Genomic DNA, 18,155 nt, shown 5'->3' with positions numbered 1-18,155 from the left:
ACGTGCTTGTCCCTCCCTTTCTCCTCCCTCACCCCTTGCAAAACACCGGTAAGTGATAGAGCCAGGATTTAATTACAGACATTGGGACACTAGAGATTCATAGAGCTGGTATGAGTTTTAGAGGAAATTATATATAAGTATTATAGTTTGCAGGACTTTGTGAACATTCAGTACTGACAGCTATTGATTGTGTCTTTATTCTCACTCTGTTCCTTTGTTTTTTTTTTTTTTTGACCCTGGGGCTTATTCTGTCACCCAGGTTGGAGTACAGTGGCATGATCATGGGTCACCACAGCCTCCACCTCCTGGGCTCAGATGATCCTCCTGCCTCAGCCTCCCAAGTAGCTGGGACTACAGGTGCCACCACCACGCCTGGCTAATGCTCCTTTTTGTCTCTTGCAGAAGCAGCTAACGCAGGATGATGACACTGATGAGGTCGAGATTGCGATTGACAACACGGCTTTTATGGATGAGTTCTTTTCTGAGGTAGGCAACCTTCCTGTATTTCTTCCCTGGATGTACACAAGGAAACACTGCTTCCCTCCCGAGATCTTTTAAGGGTAGCAGAGGAATGTCACAGTCTTCCACTGGGATGGGATGGCCAGACAGAGAAGTTACAAGGCCATTGCCTTTTCGATGCTTACTTGGGAGGGTCTGAATTTTTCATCCTAATAAGAAATTCAGCAAAGGGTCAATTATATGTAATTGAAGAGATGTTTTTAAAGTCTTATGCTGCGTGATAACTAATTTTAATGTATCCTTTCTTTCTTAAAGTATATAATTTAAATACAGAGTAAACTGCAGGATCAGAGCCATGAGTCTGAAAAACATCACACCTTTAGACCTGTGATTCAAATAGATTGAACGTGTTGTTTCCCCAAATTTTTATACTCCTTTTGACCTAATTCTGGTGGTAACTGAGAAATGACCAGTTTATTTTTGTCAAGTTGGGCAGGGGCAAAAATGGGTCACATGTCTACAGATTCACATACTCTGATCCTTGAGGTCCTCGTGGGGATGGTGCTGTCCTAAGTAGCAGGTAACACCAAGCTGGCGGAGGCAGCAGTGTACTGTGAACAGAAACACAGGCTTTGAAGCCAGGTAAACTCAGGCTCAAGTTTCAGCCTGGCTTCTGACCAGCTATTGATTTTAACATGCTGAGCCTCGGTTTCCTTATCTGTAAATTGGGACTGATAATATAGTTTCCCATAGAGTTTTATAAGGAATTAAATGGGATAATGTTTATAAAAATTAAGTGTGCATCTGGCATAGATGTGCTCAGTGCATGATACTTCAGAAAGCAAAAAAAAAAAAATCCAGAAGCCACTGTTGTTGAAGTTTCTGCCACTGTGCTCCATGGGTTTAGTTTGGGTTTTTTATTTCCCTGGAAAGAAAGCAAGAGGTGCTGTCCTCTTTCTGTGTGGAGAATGTGGGTGCTTCCTGTCCTGTAGATTGTGGACATGAAACAGTAACCCCTTGGTCCTCTGAATGGAATAGGGCTTGGCGATTCATGCCCATTAATCTGTTAGAGTAATACACGAGCTTGAGAGCAGACTTGAGCATGTGCCAGCCTGATGGGGAAGTTGACTATAAACGCTCTACAGATCCCCACCCTCCTCATGGGGAGGCCTTGTTGAGGAGACAAAGTGACAGCAGATAACTTCTGGGCTCTGTGAGTCCACTGTTCTTCCTGCTGTGAATTGTGGAAGGAAAACAGCCTTCTGTTCCTGGGTGGGAGTGGACTTAAGTGTGGGAAGTCATGGTCATGGTAGCTTGTCCTGACAGTCTTGCCTTGGAGAACCAGAAGGCGTTAAAGAACTTCTTCCCCAAGATAAGGCATCCTTTCCAGTAATTGTGTTCTCCCTCTTCTCCTGAACCAGCTAAAGGATCCCTGAGAGGCAGTGTGCCTTGTTGGGTGGCAAGATGGTAGGCTTTGACCTCCTCATGTGGTTTGAGTTCACACTCAAGCACTTTACAGCCATGAGACCTTGGTCAGGTTTATGTCACAACGTGGGCTCCTTGGCTTCCAAAAAGATCCCAGTGATTCATAGCAGTTGTCTTTTCCCTGTTTAGGCCTCAGGTCCCCATTTATAGAATAAAAGGGTTGGGCTACCTTCCTGAGTTTTACTTTCCTGCTCTGGAACTTGGGAATATTGGCACCTACTTTCCAAGGTTGTTGTGAGGGTTACATGAGATCACATGCCTAGACAGCATTATCTAGTGTAAAGTGCTGGATGGATGACAGCTAGTTTATTTTTATATTTTATTTTTATTATTATTTGTTTTAAATTTTAGGTCCCAGGGTCCACATGCATGTTCATTATAGGGACATACCGTGTAGTGGTGGGGTTTGACTCTAGTTTCTGAGCCTTAGTCCCCCTTCCCACCTCCCCCTTTACTGGTATCCCCAGTGTCTGTTATTTCCATCTTTGTGACCATTTGGCTCCCACGCATGAGTGAGAAAATGCAATGTTTGGTTTTCTGTTTTTGAGACAGTTCACATAGGATGACGATCTCCACCTCCATCCATGTTGCTGCAGAGAACGTGATTTCACTCTTGTTTATGACTGCGTAGTATTCCATGGTGTATGTATGCCACATTTTGTTTACCCAGGCACTTGTTGGTGAACACTTAGCCTGGTTCCATGGTTTTGCAATTATGAGTGGTGGACAGCTGGTTTTAAAGAGGTTCTTTAAAGACTTAGCACGGCCTCCAGGGCTGCTTCGTTTCTTATCACTTTTCCTTTATTAAATGCTTTTCTGTCAGTCAGGGAAAGCCCTGAAACCCTGCTATATTTAGGGGAGAGAAGGGGGCAGCATGGGGAGGTGGGAATAGCGTGGTCTTTGAAATTAAATTCCATGTGTGACACTAACTATGATCTTGGCCACGCTCCTCAACCCCTGCACGTCTCAGTGGGTTTTTCTGTGAAATGGGGACAAAAATACTCACCTCACAGGTTTTTTGAAGATCAAAGGAGCTAACACCCAGCCAGTGCTCCGCATGGGCTCAGGCAGTGTCACTGTCCTCCTTTCTTGATGGAGCACAGAGAGGGCAGGCCTGGGGGAACGAGGCAGAGGCCAGAGGGAGTAGAACATGCAGGCTTTGGTCCCATGGACCCTGGTCCGAATCTCAGCTCTGCCCATTGCTGGGGGAGTAACTTTGGACAAGTTAACTATTCTAGACCCCAGTTTCCTCTAAGCCACGGCTAGTCCCTGCTGGGTTTTGTGGATATAGAATGAGAAAGGGTGTGGATGCACCTAGCACAGTGTCTGGCGTCTGGTAACTATGTTTTCAGCAAATTTTAGTTCTTATCACCATTCTGTCCCCCAGTGTACTTGTACATAAATAGATCACAGCATCACATTTATTTTACAGAATGTGGTCTGGAAAAATCCTTGAAATTGGGGTAAAGAACATTCTGGATAAGGGGAATTTGGGGAAAATGTTGGGGGAGTTTCACACTCTGTGGCATATAGCTTAGTAGCTTTCATGGGACAGCGCTGTTTTGATCAAACTTGCTTTATGGACTAGTTCCAAGTCCCTTGATTATTTGCTGAGAACTGATAGCACGAATCACAACTTGGCCATAGAGGCATTTACAAGGTGCAAAGTCACAGGACCAGGATGTTTTCAGAATGTGATTTGCACTGGAAGATTTGAATGACTTCTCCAGCTTCTTGGTTGTTAGAGAGAAGAATTGGACCTCGGGTTTTTAGCCCCTGTCGACTGATCCAACCAGAGCTGGTGAATGATAAACTCCACATTTTTGTCTAATGTGCAGTTGTCTATATTTTCCTTGGTCGGTTTGATCAGTTGGCAGAGAGAACAAAGTTTCACAAGAAATATACCTGTCTTCAGAGGCAAAAATCTTAGGGGTTTATCGTTCTATCAAAATATAGGAGTGCTCGCCAGACTTGCAAGGCAAGTGGATTGCCTGAGCCTGCGCGTTCGAGACCAGCCCAGGCAATTTGGCAAACCTCATCTCTACAACAAATAAAAAATAGCCAGGAGTGGTAGGTAGCACATGCCTATAGGAGTGCTTCTTGTCTTCTAGACATGTTAGATGCTGGGTTTCCTTTCCCTCTGGTGTCTCCTTATCTGGTGAGAGTGATAAAATTTCTTTTTTTTTTATGTTGGGGTCTCACTCTGTTACCCAGGCTGGAGTGCACTGGTATGATCACAGCTCACCACAGCTTCAGCCTCCTGGGCTCAGGTAATCGTTCTGCCTCAGCCTCCCGATTAGCTGGGGCTAAAGTGTGTGCCACCATGCCGGCTAATTTTAAAAATTTTTTGTAGCAATGACATCCCACTATGTTGCCTAGGATGGTCTCTGACTCCTGGCCTCAGGCAATTCTTCTGCCTCTATCTCCCAAAGTGCTGAAATTATAGGTGTGAGCCACTGCACCTGGCCAGTGATAGAAATTTTTAAAGAATTGTCACGTGGTCATAGACATGTCAACAATGTACTGTGGAAGTACAAAAGAAGCATTTGATTCTGCCTGGAGAGAGGAAAGTTTCCCTGGCTCTTAACCAGATTTGCCATTGGAATCACCTGGGGAGCTTTTCTGCACATACATAACCTGATTCACAGGAACTGGAATGGCTCAGACTTTCAAATTTTTAGGAAGTTCTTCCATACTGTTCTGCTGCCTACTGCAGTTAGGATCCACTGCAAAGTGATGAGGGGAGCCTTTGAGGGATCGAAGTGTGTTTTAGAAAAATCACTCTGATGGCAGTTTGTGGAAGGTGGCAAAGACCAGAAATGGAAAGACCAGCAAGTTGTGTGATGGAGCCTGTGGGAAAAGCACAAGGACTTTGGCCTGAGTCTGTGACTGGCAAGGCATTAATATATTATTTAGGGTTGCTTTTGAGTAACTGTGGCTTAAGCACTAAAGGGATGCAATTATTTCACATATGAAGGAGTTTGGAGTTAGGGATGGTGCTGTGGTTGAAAGGTGTTGGGGTTCTCATTCAGCATTTCTGTGATCCTCTCGGCTTTTCCCTTAGGATTGCAAGATGGCATCTGTTCTGACTGTCTATTGCTGTATCACAAATCGCCCCAGCAGGTTGTGGTATAAAACAGCCATTTTGGGGCAACCTCCTTGGGTCCCCTCCCATTCTGGGAGCTTTTGTGTCCTCTCAATAAATCCTACTTTCTCAAAAAAACAAAAACAAAAAACAACTATTATGTTCCACTGACAGATTCTGGGGATCAGGAATTTGGACAGGGCAGGAGTGAGTTACTACTGCTCCACAATTTCTCGGGACTTTATTGGCAAGACTTGAACATCTGGATGCTGGAAGCTTACAGAGACTTCTTTATTCTTTTTGTAGAGACGAGGTCTTGAACCCGCGGGCTCTGGCAATCCACTTGCCTCAGCCTCCCAAAGTGCTGGGATTACAGGCTGAGCCACTGAGCCCAGCTAAGACTTCTTTATTCTAATGTCATGTGCTTGGGCTGGGGTGACTCGAGGAAAAAGTTCAGCAGAGACAGTCTGTCAGAGCACCTACTCTTTCTGTGGCTTGGGCTTCTCCCAGCATGGCCCACTTAGAGCCGTTGGACTTGCTCTGTGGAGGAGGCTCAGGGCTGCAGGGCAGGTAGGTGTTCTGGCCACGGAAGTCACAGAGCACTTCACTTCTACCCTATTATTTTTTATTTACTTTTGAGTTGGAATCTCACTTTGGTGTTCAGGCTAGAGTGCAGTGGCAAGATCACAGCTCACTGCAGCCTTGACCTCCTGGGCTCAAGTGATTCTCCTGTCTCAGCCTCTCTAGTAGGTGGGACTACAGGCACATGTCACCATGCCTGGCTAATTTTTTGATTTTTTTCTAGAGAAGAGATCTCACCCAGGCTGGTCTTGAACTCCTGTCCTCAAGCGATCTTCCCACCTCAGCCTCCCAAAGTGCTGGGATTACAGTCATGAGCTACTGTGCCTGGCCTTCTGGGCTCTTGCAAATAGAGCAGTCAGGAAGCCTGTGCCAGTCATTTACCTACTTTCTCTCAGGCCCATTCTCTGCCCTGTGTTTTGGGTAACTACATTTCCCAGCCCCCCCTGCCAACTGGCTTTTGATACATTTGACAGAGGGCAGGGCTTTGGACTGAATGTTTGTGTGTTGATATTCATATGTTGAAGCCTAATCCCAATATGATGGTTTGGAGGTAGGACTTTGGGAGGTAATTAGGTTATGAGGATGGAATAGTGCCCTTATAAGAAAAGATATGAGACTGGGCATGGTGGCTCATGCCTGCAATCCCAGTACTTTGGGAGGGCAAGACTGGAGGATTCCTTGGTCCCAGGGGTTTGAGACTAGCCTGGCCAACATAGTGAGACCTTGTCTCTATAAAAAATCAGAAAAATTAGCCAGGCGAAGATTGCTTGAGGACAGGAGTTCAAGACCAGCCTGGGCAACATAGCAAGATCAGGCAGGATTGCCTGAGCCTAGGAATTCGAGGCTGCAATGAGCCATGATCGTGCCACTGCACTCCAGTCTGGATGACAGAGTGAGACCCTGACTCAAAATAAAAGAGACATGAGAAAGATGATCTCTCTCTCTCTCTCTCAAGCCATGTGAGGCTACAGCGAGAAGGCAGCTATCTACAAGTCAGGAAGAGTCTCCTCACCGGATACCAGGTCTGACAGTGTCTTGATCGTGGATTTTATAACCAATAGTACTGTGAGAAGTATGTTCTTGTGTTTAAGTATTTTGTTATGGGAACCCGAACAGACTAATCCAGTGAGGCATGGGCAGAAGACTCAGGGAAGGAAGAGGCTTTGGTGTTCCTCCTTTCTCTTTCTTCCTCAGACATGTTTTCTCCAGGACCTCAGCTTTCACTTGACAGATGCTGCCTTCATGGTCCCATTTCTGCTAGTCAGCTCTACCATGGTCTGGCTCCCATCAGAGGGCCCTAGCTGTAGGCTCTGGTGAGCCTACCTTCCTTCTCTAACCTGCTGTTGTAAGTTTTTCTGTTTTTCTTTTTGAGTTGAGGTCTTACTGTTTCACCCAAGCTGGAGTGCAGCAGCACAATTACAGCTCACCGCAGCCATGACCTCCTGGGTTGAATGGCTGGGACTATAGACATGCACCACCACACCTGGCTAATTTTTTTTTTTTTTGTAGAGACAAGGTCTTGCTATGTTGCCCAGGCTGGTCTCAAACTCCTGGACTCAAGTGATCCTCTTGCCTCGGCCTCCTGGAGTGCTGGCATTACAGGCATGAGCCACCATGCTTGGCCCACTGTTGCTGATTTTCAGAGTGCCTCAGTATCCTCTGTTTGGCTTGTTGGCCCTTCCATCCCTGCGTAAACAATTCTCTGTATTGTATTACTTGGTAAAAATAACGAGATAAGCTTTTATTTCACTGACTAAATTCTGAGTGAGGCAGAGCCCAAATATAGTCAATTGGTTTGAGATTACTGTGTCAGCTTACTTGTTTTCACTGTTCAGTGTAACTCTGAGATCATTCTTTCATTCATAAAAGAGGGGGTGAGACGCTAGTCCTGGTCTTGATAAAACCCCTTAGGGGGCCTGACTTCCGTTGCTTGGTTGGCTGAGGTGACTTTTATTTTTTTGAGTCAGAGTCTCACTCTGTCACCCAGGCTGGCGTGCAGTAGCATGCTCATGGTCACCGCAGGCTCGACCTGCTGGGTTCAGGTGATCCTTCTGCCTCAGTCTTCCAAGTAGGTGGACTGGCAGGTTGCTGTGGTGGCATGCTAATTTTTTGTTTTATTGTAGAGATGTAGTCTCGCCAAGATGCCCAGGCTGGTCTCAAATCTATGGGCTCAGATAGTCCTCTCGCTTCTACCTCCCAAAGTGCTGGGATTATGGGTGTGAGCCACTGCACCTGTCTACTGAAGTGACTTTTTCCTTCCTTTTCTTCAGTGTTTGTTTTCTAAAGCAAAGAAGCAAACAAATCAAAGGGAACTTGATCAAGAAGCTCTAATATGAGGGCTGTTTGGGATTGTGCGATTTTGGGGCACAAGTAAAGGTGTTACACATTGTGAAAAGGAGGAATTATTTATTTGACTTTTAGAACCGCATTACTTTTGTCACTCAGAAGGTTGGCATTATACATTTTCAATAAATAAATATGAAAGAATTAATGCCCACCTAGAGGTACATGGGAGTTGAGAGGAGGAAGAGAGAATTCTTAGGGAGAGTAAGCAATGCTTTTTGCTTAGCCTTCTACCTCCCCCTCACCCCATAGCAACCTGCCAGTCCTACAAAATAGTACTTTCTCTGCTTTCCATTGTCTGATTAGATTCTACTCGCCGATGACACCCAGGGAGAAGAGGCCATCCATGCCTTGAAAGTCACTCCCTCCTTTTAGTTAGATGATGGTGAGTAGTATAACATGGTAATTATAGTTGGCAACACCCAACATGAAGAGTGGTTGACTTGCTGTCCTTAGATTTCCTTGGGTGGCTGCTGATGACATCAGAGTGGTTTATTAACATTAAGAGGGCTGTAAGGATTGAATGGGACTTGCTTGTCTCAGAGACATACTATATGCCAGATCTCATGTACTTTATGTAAAGCATCTGACACGCATGATCTCATTTAATCCTCACAAAAACTCGGAAGTGGAAATTGTGATAGTCCTCACTTCACAGATGAAAGAACTGGGGCTCAGGGAGGCTGAGGGCTTGCTCAAATTCATAAAACTCTAAGATGTGGACCCGAACCTTCACTTGGTTTATTTGATTCAAACTTACTTTTTTAAATCCTATGTTAGCCGGGCTCAGGGGCTCAGCCTGTAATCCCACGCTTTGGGAGGCTGAGGTGAGTGGATTGCCTGAGCCCGCAGGTTCAAGACCCACCTGGGCAACTTGGTGAGACTTCATTGCTACAATAAATCAAAAAATCAGTCGGGCATGGTAGCGTGTGCCTGTAGTTCCAACTACTTGGAAGGCTGAGGCAGGAGGATCACTCGAATCCAGGAGTTGGAGGCTACAGCGAGCTATGATTTTGCTACTGCACTCCAACTTGGGTGACAGGGTGAGACCCTGACTAAAAAAAAAAAAAAATTCCTATGTTATATGGATTCCCTATGACAAATCAGTGGAAAATACATTCTAAAAAACAAGGTACAATCAGTAGGAATGTATTAGCTGCAAATTTAGCATGATGACTTAAAAAAATACTTTCATATTGGTTCCCTCCTTCAACACTGTTTCTTAAGTGCTTATTGTGTTAAAAGTTCTCTACAGGGAGTTTTGGTTAGAGAACAAAGCAATAAGAAGCATGATGTCTGTGAAAGGCAACTGAATAAATCTCCCAAAACTGTGGGTTGAACTTGCATGTTAATTATCTAATTTAGCATGATGACTTAAAAAAATACTTTCATATTGGTTCCCTCCTTCAACACTGTTTCTTAAGTGCTTATTGTGTTAAAAGTTCTCTACAGGGAGTTTTGGTTAGAGAACAAAGCAATAAGAAGCATGATGTCTGTGAAAGGCAACTGAATAAATCTCCCAAAACAGTGGGTTGAACTTGCATGTTAATTATCTAATGTAGGCTGAATACACACAAACTTGGGAAAGAAGATATATGAGCTTTCCGTGGGTGGTTCTTGCATGCTGTTCAGGAGACAGGGTTTAATATGTAACAGATGTCTAGGTTCAAACCTCAGTTTTGCCTCTTTCTGCGGTATGACCTAGAGTAAGTTCCTGTACCTCTTTGAGCTTTTCTGTTCTCACATGTACAAAAGAGATAGTGATGGTAGCCTCACAGAAGTACTGTGAAGGGCCTAGCACTTTTTCTGATGCATGTATATATTGTATCAATTTTAGTTCTTAAATGTGTGATCATGCAGAGTAATGCCAGTATACTTAATCTCAAACAAACATTCAAATAGACTTTAAGCTGTAGATTGGACACCTGTCAATTTCCTGCTAAGGTTTCCTTCTACCCCCACCACCCCCATGATTTTTTGGTTATCTGGCAAATGTACAAAAGGAAATCCCATGCAGCTACATGATGAAGTACTCAGAAAGTCACCTTTGAGGAAAACTGACACTTCCAAGAGAAAGCAGAGACACAGAGTTCAAAAATAAAGAAAGCTCTGTGGTTGGCCAGTTGCCCGTCTTGAAGTCCTAAAGTGGTTTTTTGGCAAACTGACTAAATTGCTGTGAAATCAAAGTCCCTGAAATACTTTCAGATGGGTGAGCTTAATAAGGACAGAGGAAAGAAAACAGCTACAATAGGTGGAGGTGGGAGTGGAGTGCTCCCTGGGCTTGGGAAGTCCTCTAGGCAGACTGAAGATAGAGCACCCAGGACCCTGTGCATAGGGTCAGGTGAACATCTACCACCCAGTCCCCAAATATCTGGAGTGATGCTGTACTCAAGGCCCAGTTCTCCTGTGCACAGGGTCAGATGAGCATCTGCCATCTGGTCTCCAAGTGCCTGGAATGGTGCTGAGCTGGAGACCCAGTTCTCCTCTGCAGAGGACTAAGTGAGCATCAACCACCTGGTCCCCGAGTCCCTGAAATGATGCTGAGCTTCAGGTCCAGTTCTTCTGTGCACAGGGTCAGGTGAGCATCACCACCCAGTCCCCAAGTGGTGAGGTGGGTGGATGCTCGAGGCCCACTACTCCGGTGCACAGGACCAGGTGAGCATCTGCCACCTGGTCTCCAAGTGCCTGGAATGATGCAGAGCTTCAGGCCTAGTTCTCATGTGTACAGGGTCAGGTAAGCGTCTCACGTCTGGTCTCCAAGTGCCTGGAATGGTGCTGAGCTGGAGACCCAGTTCTCCTGTGCTCGGGGCCAGGTGAGCATCGACCACCGGGTCTCCAAGTGTCTGGAGTGATGCTGAGCTGGAGATGGGGCAGACTCATCCTAGCAACTTCTCGCCTCCTCCTGCCTTTCTGCCATGGACCAAACTTTGGATCAGGATGGTCTTTAGTTTATCAGATAACTTTCCAAAGTAGAATTTATAAGATAACCTGTCCACTGAACATGCAAAATCTTTCTGTTATGACTTGCTAAAATGTGTTAAACTCATTTAAAAATGTTTAGTGTTCTTGATTCTGGAAGAGCCTTTCTTCTTTTCCCTCTGAGTCCTGTACAACAGTATACTTAGTTTGCAAGACAGGTGATAAAAGTGGAAGCATGGTGTGACACAATGGCATTTTATGAGTTGTAAGAGGGGACAGTGTTGGATGTGAGAGTCAGTGGGGAAAGGAGGGGAAAGGTGGCAACTTCTGAGTTATCCAGAGGCCAGATTCTGAGGTGGCCATGCCTCTAGAGATTGAGTATTCATAGGTGGTACCACAAGCCCTTTTTTGCAGTTGGGTAGGCTTAGGATTCTGCCAAAAGTGGAAAAGTACAGAGAGTTTGAAAAATTAAGTCATGGATCTGATGGAAAAAGCGTCCTCGTTAGAGTCTGGAGGACCCTGTGTGAGTGCTGGCCCTACCACCAGCTGTGTGACTATGACTTCTTTCAACTCTAGTTTCTGCATTTGAGTAATGGTATTAATTCAGTCCTATAGAGTTGCATGGTGTGTTGTTTTGCCAATGGTTAAAATGATTCACAAGTATTTGGGTAGTTATCCTTATGTATATTTATATTCCAATGATGCTATTACATTGAATTTAGTCTGCATGTTTAAGCAAGTGATTCTACTCTCAAACTCTGGCATATCCAAGCCAATGTATTTATGGGGGAGATCCCTTGCTCCAGTGGCACAAATGTTAATTTGAAGCTTAGAGAGCTCAAGTTATAGTTCTCCTATATTCTGTTCAATTTGGAGAGCTGTAATCTGGTTTTTAAAAAAAGACGAATCGCCCACTGTTGTAAAGGGATGCTGGAAATGGCATATGCATTCAGCGGCATTTTTCTGGCATCTCAGATGTTAGGGACCTGCTGAATGGCATGTGTGTTGCTTCAGTGTGGGTGCCTTGCAATTTGGAGTGAGTGGGTACATGCTGCAGTGTTGAGGTTCCATCTTCCCGTGGGGTGCCCTCTATGCAGGCTCCCACCACAGGAAAGGGGGGCTGAGGTTGCACCTCTTGCTCCTGCAGCAGTGCCTGGGGATGGTGTGCTATCCAGGAAGGAAGTGCTGCTGGAAACAGGATTCCACTCTGTGCAGTCATGAACCTAGGGCATATGCAGAAAGGGCACATTGCTCTGGTTTCTGGGTCCTGGTCATCTAAGAGAATCCACTGTTAAGCCTCTTCCCAGAACACATGCCCTGGAGGAGCTCAGGCTATCAGCTGGGCAGTCACTGCTTAGTCTCTCCCTACTCCCTCTGTCTTCTACATCTGTTTCTTTCTCTTTCTCTCATTCTTCTTTCTGTGTTTTAACTCCTAGATCTGTTCTCTTTCTTTCACTTTTTTTTCCTTTCTTTCTTTCCCCCATCCTCATTCTCTTCAGTTCTTGCTTTTTGGGGCTGAAGGATCTGCCTGACAAGGTTTGCTGACCCTCCAGTCTGATTATTCTCCATGGGTTTTCCTGACTCTTCTTGACTCTAGCCTGAATCCTTCCACCCAGTGTGGGCAAATGTATTCCTCTGATGAAGCAATGAGCGTGGCTTTTTAATGACTGCTCTCTTAAGATTAGTTTTCCTGATAGTGGAAAGGGCACTCACTGGGCAGCTGAGGACTTGAAGTCATCATCTTCTTCCACAAACCCAGAAGGTGGGCAGTGTTCACCAGGGAGCTCTGCTGGGCTTGTGTCTCAGCCGTGGACACATTCTTCCTCTCTGATGATGAAGGTCATTGTCTTTCTGATTGTAGATTGAGGAGACTCGGCTCAACATTGACAAGATCTCAGAGCATGTGGAGGAGGCAAGAAAACTCTACAGTATCATCCTCTCTGCACCAATTCCAGAGCCAAGTGAGTGTTTACTCAGAGCCAAGTCACCCAACAATGACCCTTGGCACTAGGGCCAAGCAGCCTGTGTTCCTCCCCTCTGTGCACAGTAGGGGCGTGTACACATGACATTGCACTCACGTACACATCATATCACTTCCCTGTCACTTTCACCTTCTCTGAACTCCCACTGCCTGGCCACTCAGCTTCTCTCTTCGTGGTCCCACTGGAACCATTTGACCTGACTTTCCTCTACTGCTCAACTGGTCCCTCTCCCGATCAGCAGTGACTCTTACTGATTCCTACACACCTATGCTCTGTCCTACCTTTGTTCCTTTGCTTGTACTATTTCCCCAACCTGAGATGCTTTTCCTAGTCCCCTTTCCAGATCTTTCCAGGCCAAGTCCATTTTTTTTTCCTGTCAGATGCTCCAAAATGGTTCAAGTTCGCAGAAATCCCTCCCATGCCTAAACTCCTGTTTAGGAAAACACCCACCCCCCAATTGTTTCACATTTTTTGGAGTAGCATTCTGGGCTAGATGTTCCTTAAGAATGAGGACAAGCTTCATATTGCCATTCCACCCTCTTTTTTTCTGTGACTCTCTGTTACCTAAAGATTGAAGAAGAAACACTGCAGCAGAGCATGTGGGGATTGTCTTGGTCACATTTCTGCCTTCCCAGCCACCCAGTCTCCTGCCACCCTCCTCATGCTACCCACATTTTAACCAGACCAACTCCAGCTGTTCCCCAGATGCTTCTTGTTCCCTCATGCCTTTCCCATGTTTCTTCTCCTGAGACTCCCATTCTTAGTCTCCTTCTCAAACTGCGTCACTCTTCATTCTCCTGTGAGACTCAATCCTACTAACTGTCTGTAGAAGTTTTCTGGATCCTTCCAGGCAATGCCGGGGACTCTTCATAACCACCCCTTGCATACCTTGACCAGAACTCATACCTTACCTCACACTGTGTATTAGGACTGCTGATTTATTTCTCCTGTGTCCCCTGCTAGACTCTGAACAACTTGAAGGTAGAGTCTATGCCTTCTCTGATTTCTCTAGTTTAGTTCCAAGCTTGGGGTAGGGGGCTGAAGGATGGTTTTTCAATGAATGGGCGTACCTAATACTTACTTACCTCCCTACAACCTAGGACAGCAGTAGGTATCTCATGAATATTTGCTTCATTCTAAGTTGCTGAGCCTTAGCTTCTTTTCCTCGCAAGTCCTCTAGAATCTTCTCCAACCTTCTGAGCTGACACCCCCATGGTAAACCAGGTTGTTTTCTCTAAAAGCAAAATTCTTAAAATTTTGTGTGCTGGAGAACTACATGGAAGGCCTGTTAAAAAACTGATTCTAAGGCTTTGACTGGGTGTTTTTATTCTGTAGGTCTGGAATGGGGTGCCTGGAAAATACCTTTATAAAATATGCTCTCTGTGATGCTGATGACACATTCTGGAGAGCACGCTGCAGTAAATACTGCTCTAGGCAGTAGGTGTGGAGAAAGCTCCCCACCTCCTCTGTCAATTGTTTAAGCTCACAGAGCAGTTCTGTCCTTTCTAACTGATTCTCTTTGCCTTTGTTTACCCAGAAACCAAGGATGATCTAGAGCAACTCACAACGGAGATCAAGAAAAGGGCCAACAATGTCCGGAACAAGCTGAAGAGTAAGACGGGAACAAAGGGAACAAGCCAGCCCCCACTACCATCCATCTCAGTTCCCAAGGGTGCCCCCTTCTGAAGCGAAACTCATCCTGATGGAAGTGACCTCACTTGTTCCATCTCTCCCTGTGGTTTGGGCATTGTCCCTGCAATGACCTATGGTAGCTCCAGAAATTAACCTTCTCTTGAATCCTGTCTCTAGTAGATAGAGTACAGAATTGAAGTTAGGAGATGAGAATTAAAATGTGCCTTCCACTGCTGAGGAGTTGTGTGACTTGTTCCTTTAACTTGATCCCTCAGCTTTTCTTTTCAGTCCTAGTTCCCCAGCTCCTACATATATTTGAATAATTTTAGGGATACAAAGATGCAAGATGTATCATTCAGTCTGTAGTGGTTTCTTGGTGGGCTAAGTTCATTACCCTTCCATGTGCTCTTCCCCCCACTGTAGAGAGTAGAGTTCACTGAGACTACTGTTGTAGATTTAATTCTCCTGGGGCCCCAAAAGATTTACCTTGTTCTGTGACTGTAGTCTGCATTTTTGCCCAGTGTATCTGCTAAATACATGATATTTGTCAGAGGACAAAGCAGTGTTGTTCAGTCTAATTTATCATTTCTTTCCCCAAAATAAATGGAAATAACTATTTTAACAGGAGTGGGAGGGGGTCCGTGGTAGCAGCTCCCAATAATACCAATGACTGTGTACCTGCCACTTCATGTGCATTGTCATTTAATCTCCACGTTATTGTGAAGGAGATAGTTATTTATCCCATTTTACATATGCAAGAACAGTAACACTAAGAGAGGTTAAATGGTCTTCACAAAGTCACACAAAGGATTTGAGCCTAAGTCTCTTGATTACCTGTTTCCATGCTGTTGACAACTATGCCAAGACCTGGTCATAGTAAAGGTTGTGTAATGGACATCCCATCGCTCACTTGTGAGATGAGTTCTTGAGGCTACATCTCCATGGGCTGGGTATCAGAATGAGCAAGGAGGTTTCACTGAGCAGTGTGTTTCTTGGAAGGAGGAGCAGGTGCATTGCTCAAGTAACCTTCCTCTCCTCTTCAGGCATGGAGAAGCATATTGAAGAAGATGAGGTCCGGTCATCGGCAGACCTTCGGATTCGGAAATCCCAGGTAAGGTTCTTCCTAGTCTAATGATCATCTCACCCAGTCTTTTTTTGTACACCTTTGCTGTGATGTCTTTTTTTTTTTTTAATTCAGTTCTTATTAGGAACGCAATTTGAGGAACTTGTCACACTCCTCTTCTCTCAGGAGGTCCCTAAAGAACAATGTCAGGCTTCCCAGGGCACAGCTCAAGATTTAGTGTGCCTCCCTGTTTTATAGGAGAGAAAATTGTCTTCTCTCTAAAGAGTGTCATTAGTTGTTCGGTTTGGAGCTAGGCATTTTAGGAGCCATGAAAAGTATGATCCTTGTCCTTGAAGAACTGGTATGACATTCAAGGGCATAGGAAACTATTATGTAGGACCCAGTAGGAGGATCGTGTAAGAAGACTTAGTCAAACACTTGGCACTCTCAGCATTCAAAGATCTCAAGAACGACTGGGGGTAGTCAGAGAAGGCTGGGTCAGAGTGCCAACACGGGCAGTCTCAGGAAATAGTTTTCCCTCTCTGAGAGGCATGGGGCTAGGAGTGGGATGTGTGTGTATGTGTGCATGTGTTGTGTGTGTGTGTCTGTGTGTGTGTGTGTTGGCAGCAATGAGTCTGCGGGGAGGGGGGATGGGAGTGAGGGGCAGATATGAATAGCCTGTCTAGAGAAAAAAGTTTGCTGTGGGATGGTGGACACAGAATTGTTGGTATATAATGTAGTGCTACAGCCCAGAGGTCTCTGAGTGCCAGTCTAGGGAATTTGGGTCTGATGCACAGCCTGTAGGCATTTGCTTCGGGCCACAGTACAAGAGGAAGGCATTATGGTAGCTGTTTGGGAACAGGACACAAGTGGAAAGAAGGCAGGAGGCTTCTAGTTAAGATTTTGCAAAAAATTTTGGCCTGAATTTGCATGGTGGTAGTGGGTTTGGAAAAAAGTATAAACATGGAGACATTTATACTTTGCAAAGGAGACATGAGCAGGACTTGATGCTGAGTGATGGGCAAGGAACAAAAATGATTATTATGAAGGTTTGAGCTTAGGCACCCAGGGCTGTTGAGTGAATGCATCTGTTATAAGCAGGTAGAGCTGGGGGGCGGTTAGGGTAAGAACACCCTAGGATCTTTGGCAAATATCACCATGGGGAGGGAGTGTGACAACTATGGAAAGCAAGGCAAGGGTTAGGCCAGAAAAATGCTTCTGGTCCATATGGATGCAGGGCTCAGAGATTCAGACATGATCTCCTTTGGCCTCACAATTGTCTGTGAGGCCAGCAGGGCAGGTACATAGATACTGAAACCGTGCTTTGGTTTCCCAGCTGTGTGCCCAGGCAGTGGTGCCTAGTTAGAAAACCAAAAAGTTGGGCTGATACCTGGTCTTTGGATTTTTAGTCCAGGGCTGCCGCAGGCAGCTCTGTGGGGACAGGGAGGGAGTCTATAACATTTGGGGGCCTTCCCCTTCCCTCGCCTCCTGGGGGTGACTTCATTTTACATTGTCTCCACAGCACTCCGTCCTCTCCCGCAAGTTTGTAGAGGTGATGACCAAATACAATGAAGCTCAGGTTGACTTCCGTGAGCGCAGCAAAGGGCGGATCCAGCGGCAGCTTGAAATTAGTACGTATTGGAGATTTAGTGTGTGCCCGTCACCTTTTTCTGTGGTTGTCCATCCCAAGTTGTGAGGTCCAGGAAGAACAAGCAGCCACCCTGCTTGTGGCTTCCATGTGCCCAAGCCCAGTGCAGATGTTACAGAACTGGCACATTCTGAATGCCAAGCTTCAAGCTGAAAGGTGACACTATGTTTAATAGGCTCGAGTAATTTTATTCCTGTGAGATCCAGCATTTCCTCATACATAAAGGGAACACTGATAAACAGTTGCTCTCCTGGGGACTTATTACATCTTTGTTGTCTGACCACAAAGCACATTTATGAAATAAAAGGGGTGGTGCTAGTTGCTGTGAGGAATAGCAAAATGAATAAGCCGTGCCCTTTAGGAATTTCTTGTTTTTTTGAGTCGGGGTCTTGCTCTGTTGGAGTGTAGTGGCATGATTATGGCTCACCACAGCCTCAACCTCCTGGCTTCAGGTGACCCTTCTGCTTCAGTCTCCTGAGTAGCAGGGACTATAGGCGTGCACCACCATGCTCTGCTGATTTTTTTATTTTTGTAGAGATGAGGTCTCGCTATATTGCCCAAGCTGATCTTGAAACTCCTAGGCTCAAACAATCCTCCCTCCTTGGCCTCCCAGAGTGTTGGGGTTACAGGCATGAGCCACTATGTTTGACCCCAATTAGGAACTTAATAGTGCAGAAGGCAGGGCCATGCAGGGTAGGATGTGCTTCAGGTGGGAGGAACTATAAGACAAGGATGTAATCAGGAAAGAGCACATATGTTTAGGAGCGGCGGGTTCTCTGGGGTCTGGGGAAAGGGTGCATTTGAGTAGTGTAAGGTTAAGAGGGATTAAGGGAGGCCTCGGCCAGTAAACTGGCATATTATTATGAGGCCTTGAACTCCATGGCACAGTGACTAGGGTTGGTAAATACTCTGAGATGGGAAATAATGTAAGTAGGGACGTGTTTTAGGAAGGTTAAT

The 18,155-nt window shown here is 45.4% G+C and overlaps 1 protein-coding gene across 3 annotated transcripts in view; it reads left to right on the top strand.

Moving 5' to 3' along the window:
• Positions 1 to 18,155, top strand: part of STX3 (syntaxin 3) — a 46,829-nt gene that overhangs the window by 17,855 nt on the left and 10,819 nt on the right. For all 3 annotated transcript variants that reach the window (XM_008070711.2, XM_021718888.1, XM_021718887.1), the window contains exons 2-6: positions 403 to 486; positions 12,735 to 12,834; positions 14,393 to 14,467; positions 15,531 to 15,598; positions 17,073 to 17,181. In XM_008070711.2, the coding sequence (XP_008068902.1) occupies positions 466 to 486; positions 12,735 to 12,834; positions 14,393 to 14,467; positions 15,531 to 15,598; positions 17,073 to 17,181 (373 nt within the window). In that variant the 5' untranslated portion in view covers positions 403 to 465. The remainder of the gene's footprint in view (positions 1 to 402; positions 487 to 12,734; positions 12,835 to 14,392; positions 14,468 to 15,530; positions 15,599 to 17,072; positions 17,182 to 18,155) is intronic.

The sequence above is a fragment of the Carlito syrichta genome, unplaced genomic scaffold (genome assembly GCF_000164805.1).
Source record: "Carlito syrichta isolate Samal-C Ts95f unplaced genomic scaffold, Tarsius_syrichta-2.0.1 Scaffold313944, whole genome shotgun sequence".
NCBI classification, from domain to species: Eukaryota; Metazoa; Chordata; class Mammalia; order Primates; family Tarsiidae; genus Carlito; species Carlito syrichta.
The sequence above is the reverse complement of the archived record's forward strand: the minus strand, read 5'-3'. Positions and strand labels throughout refer to the sequence as shown.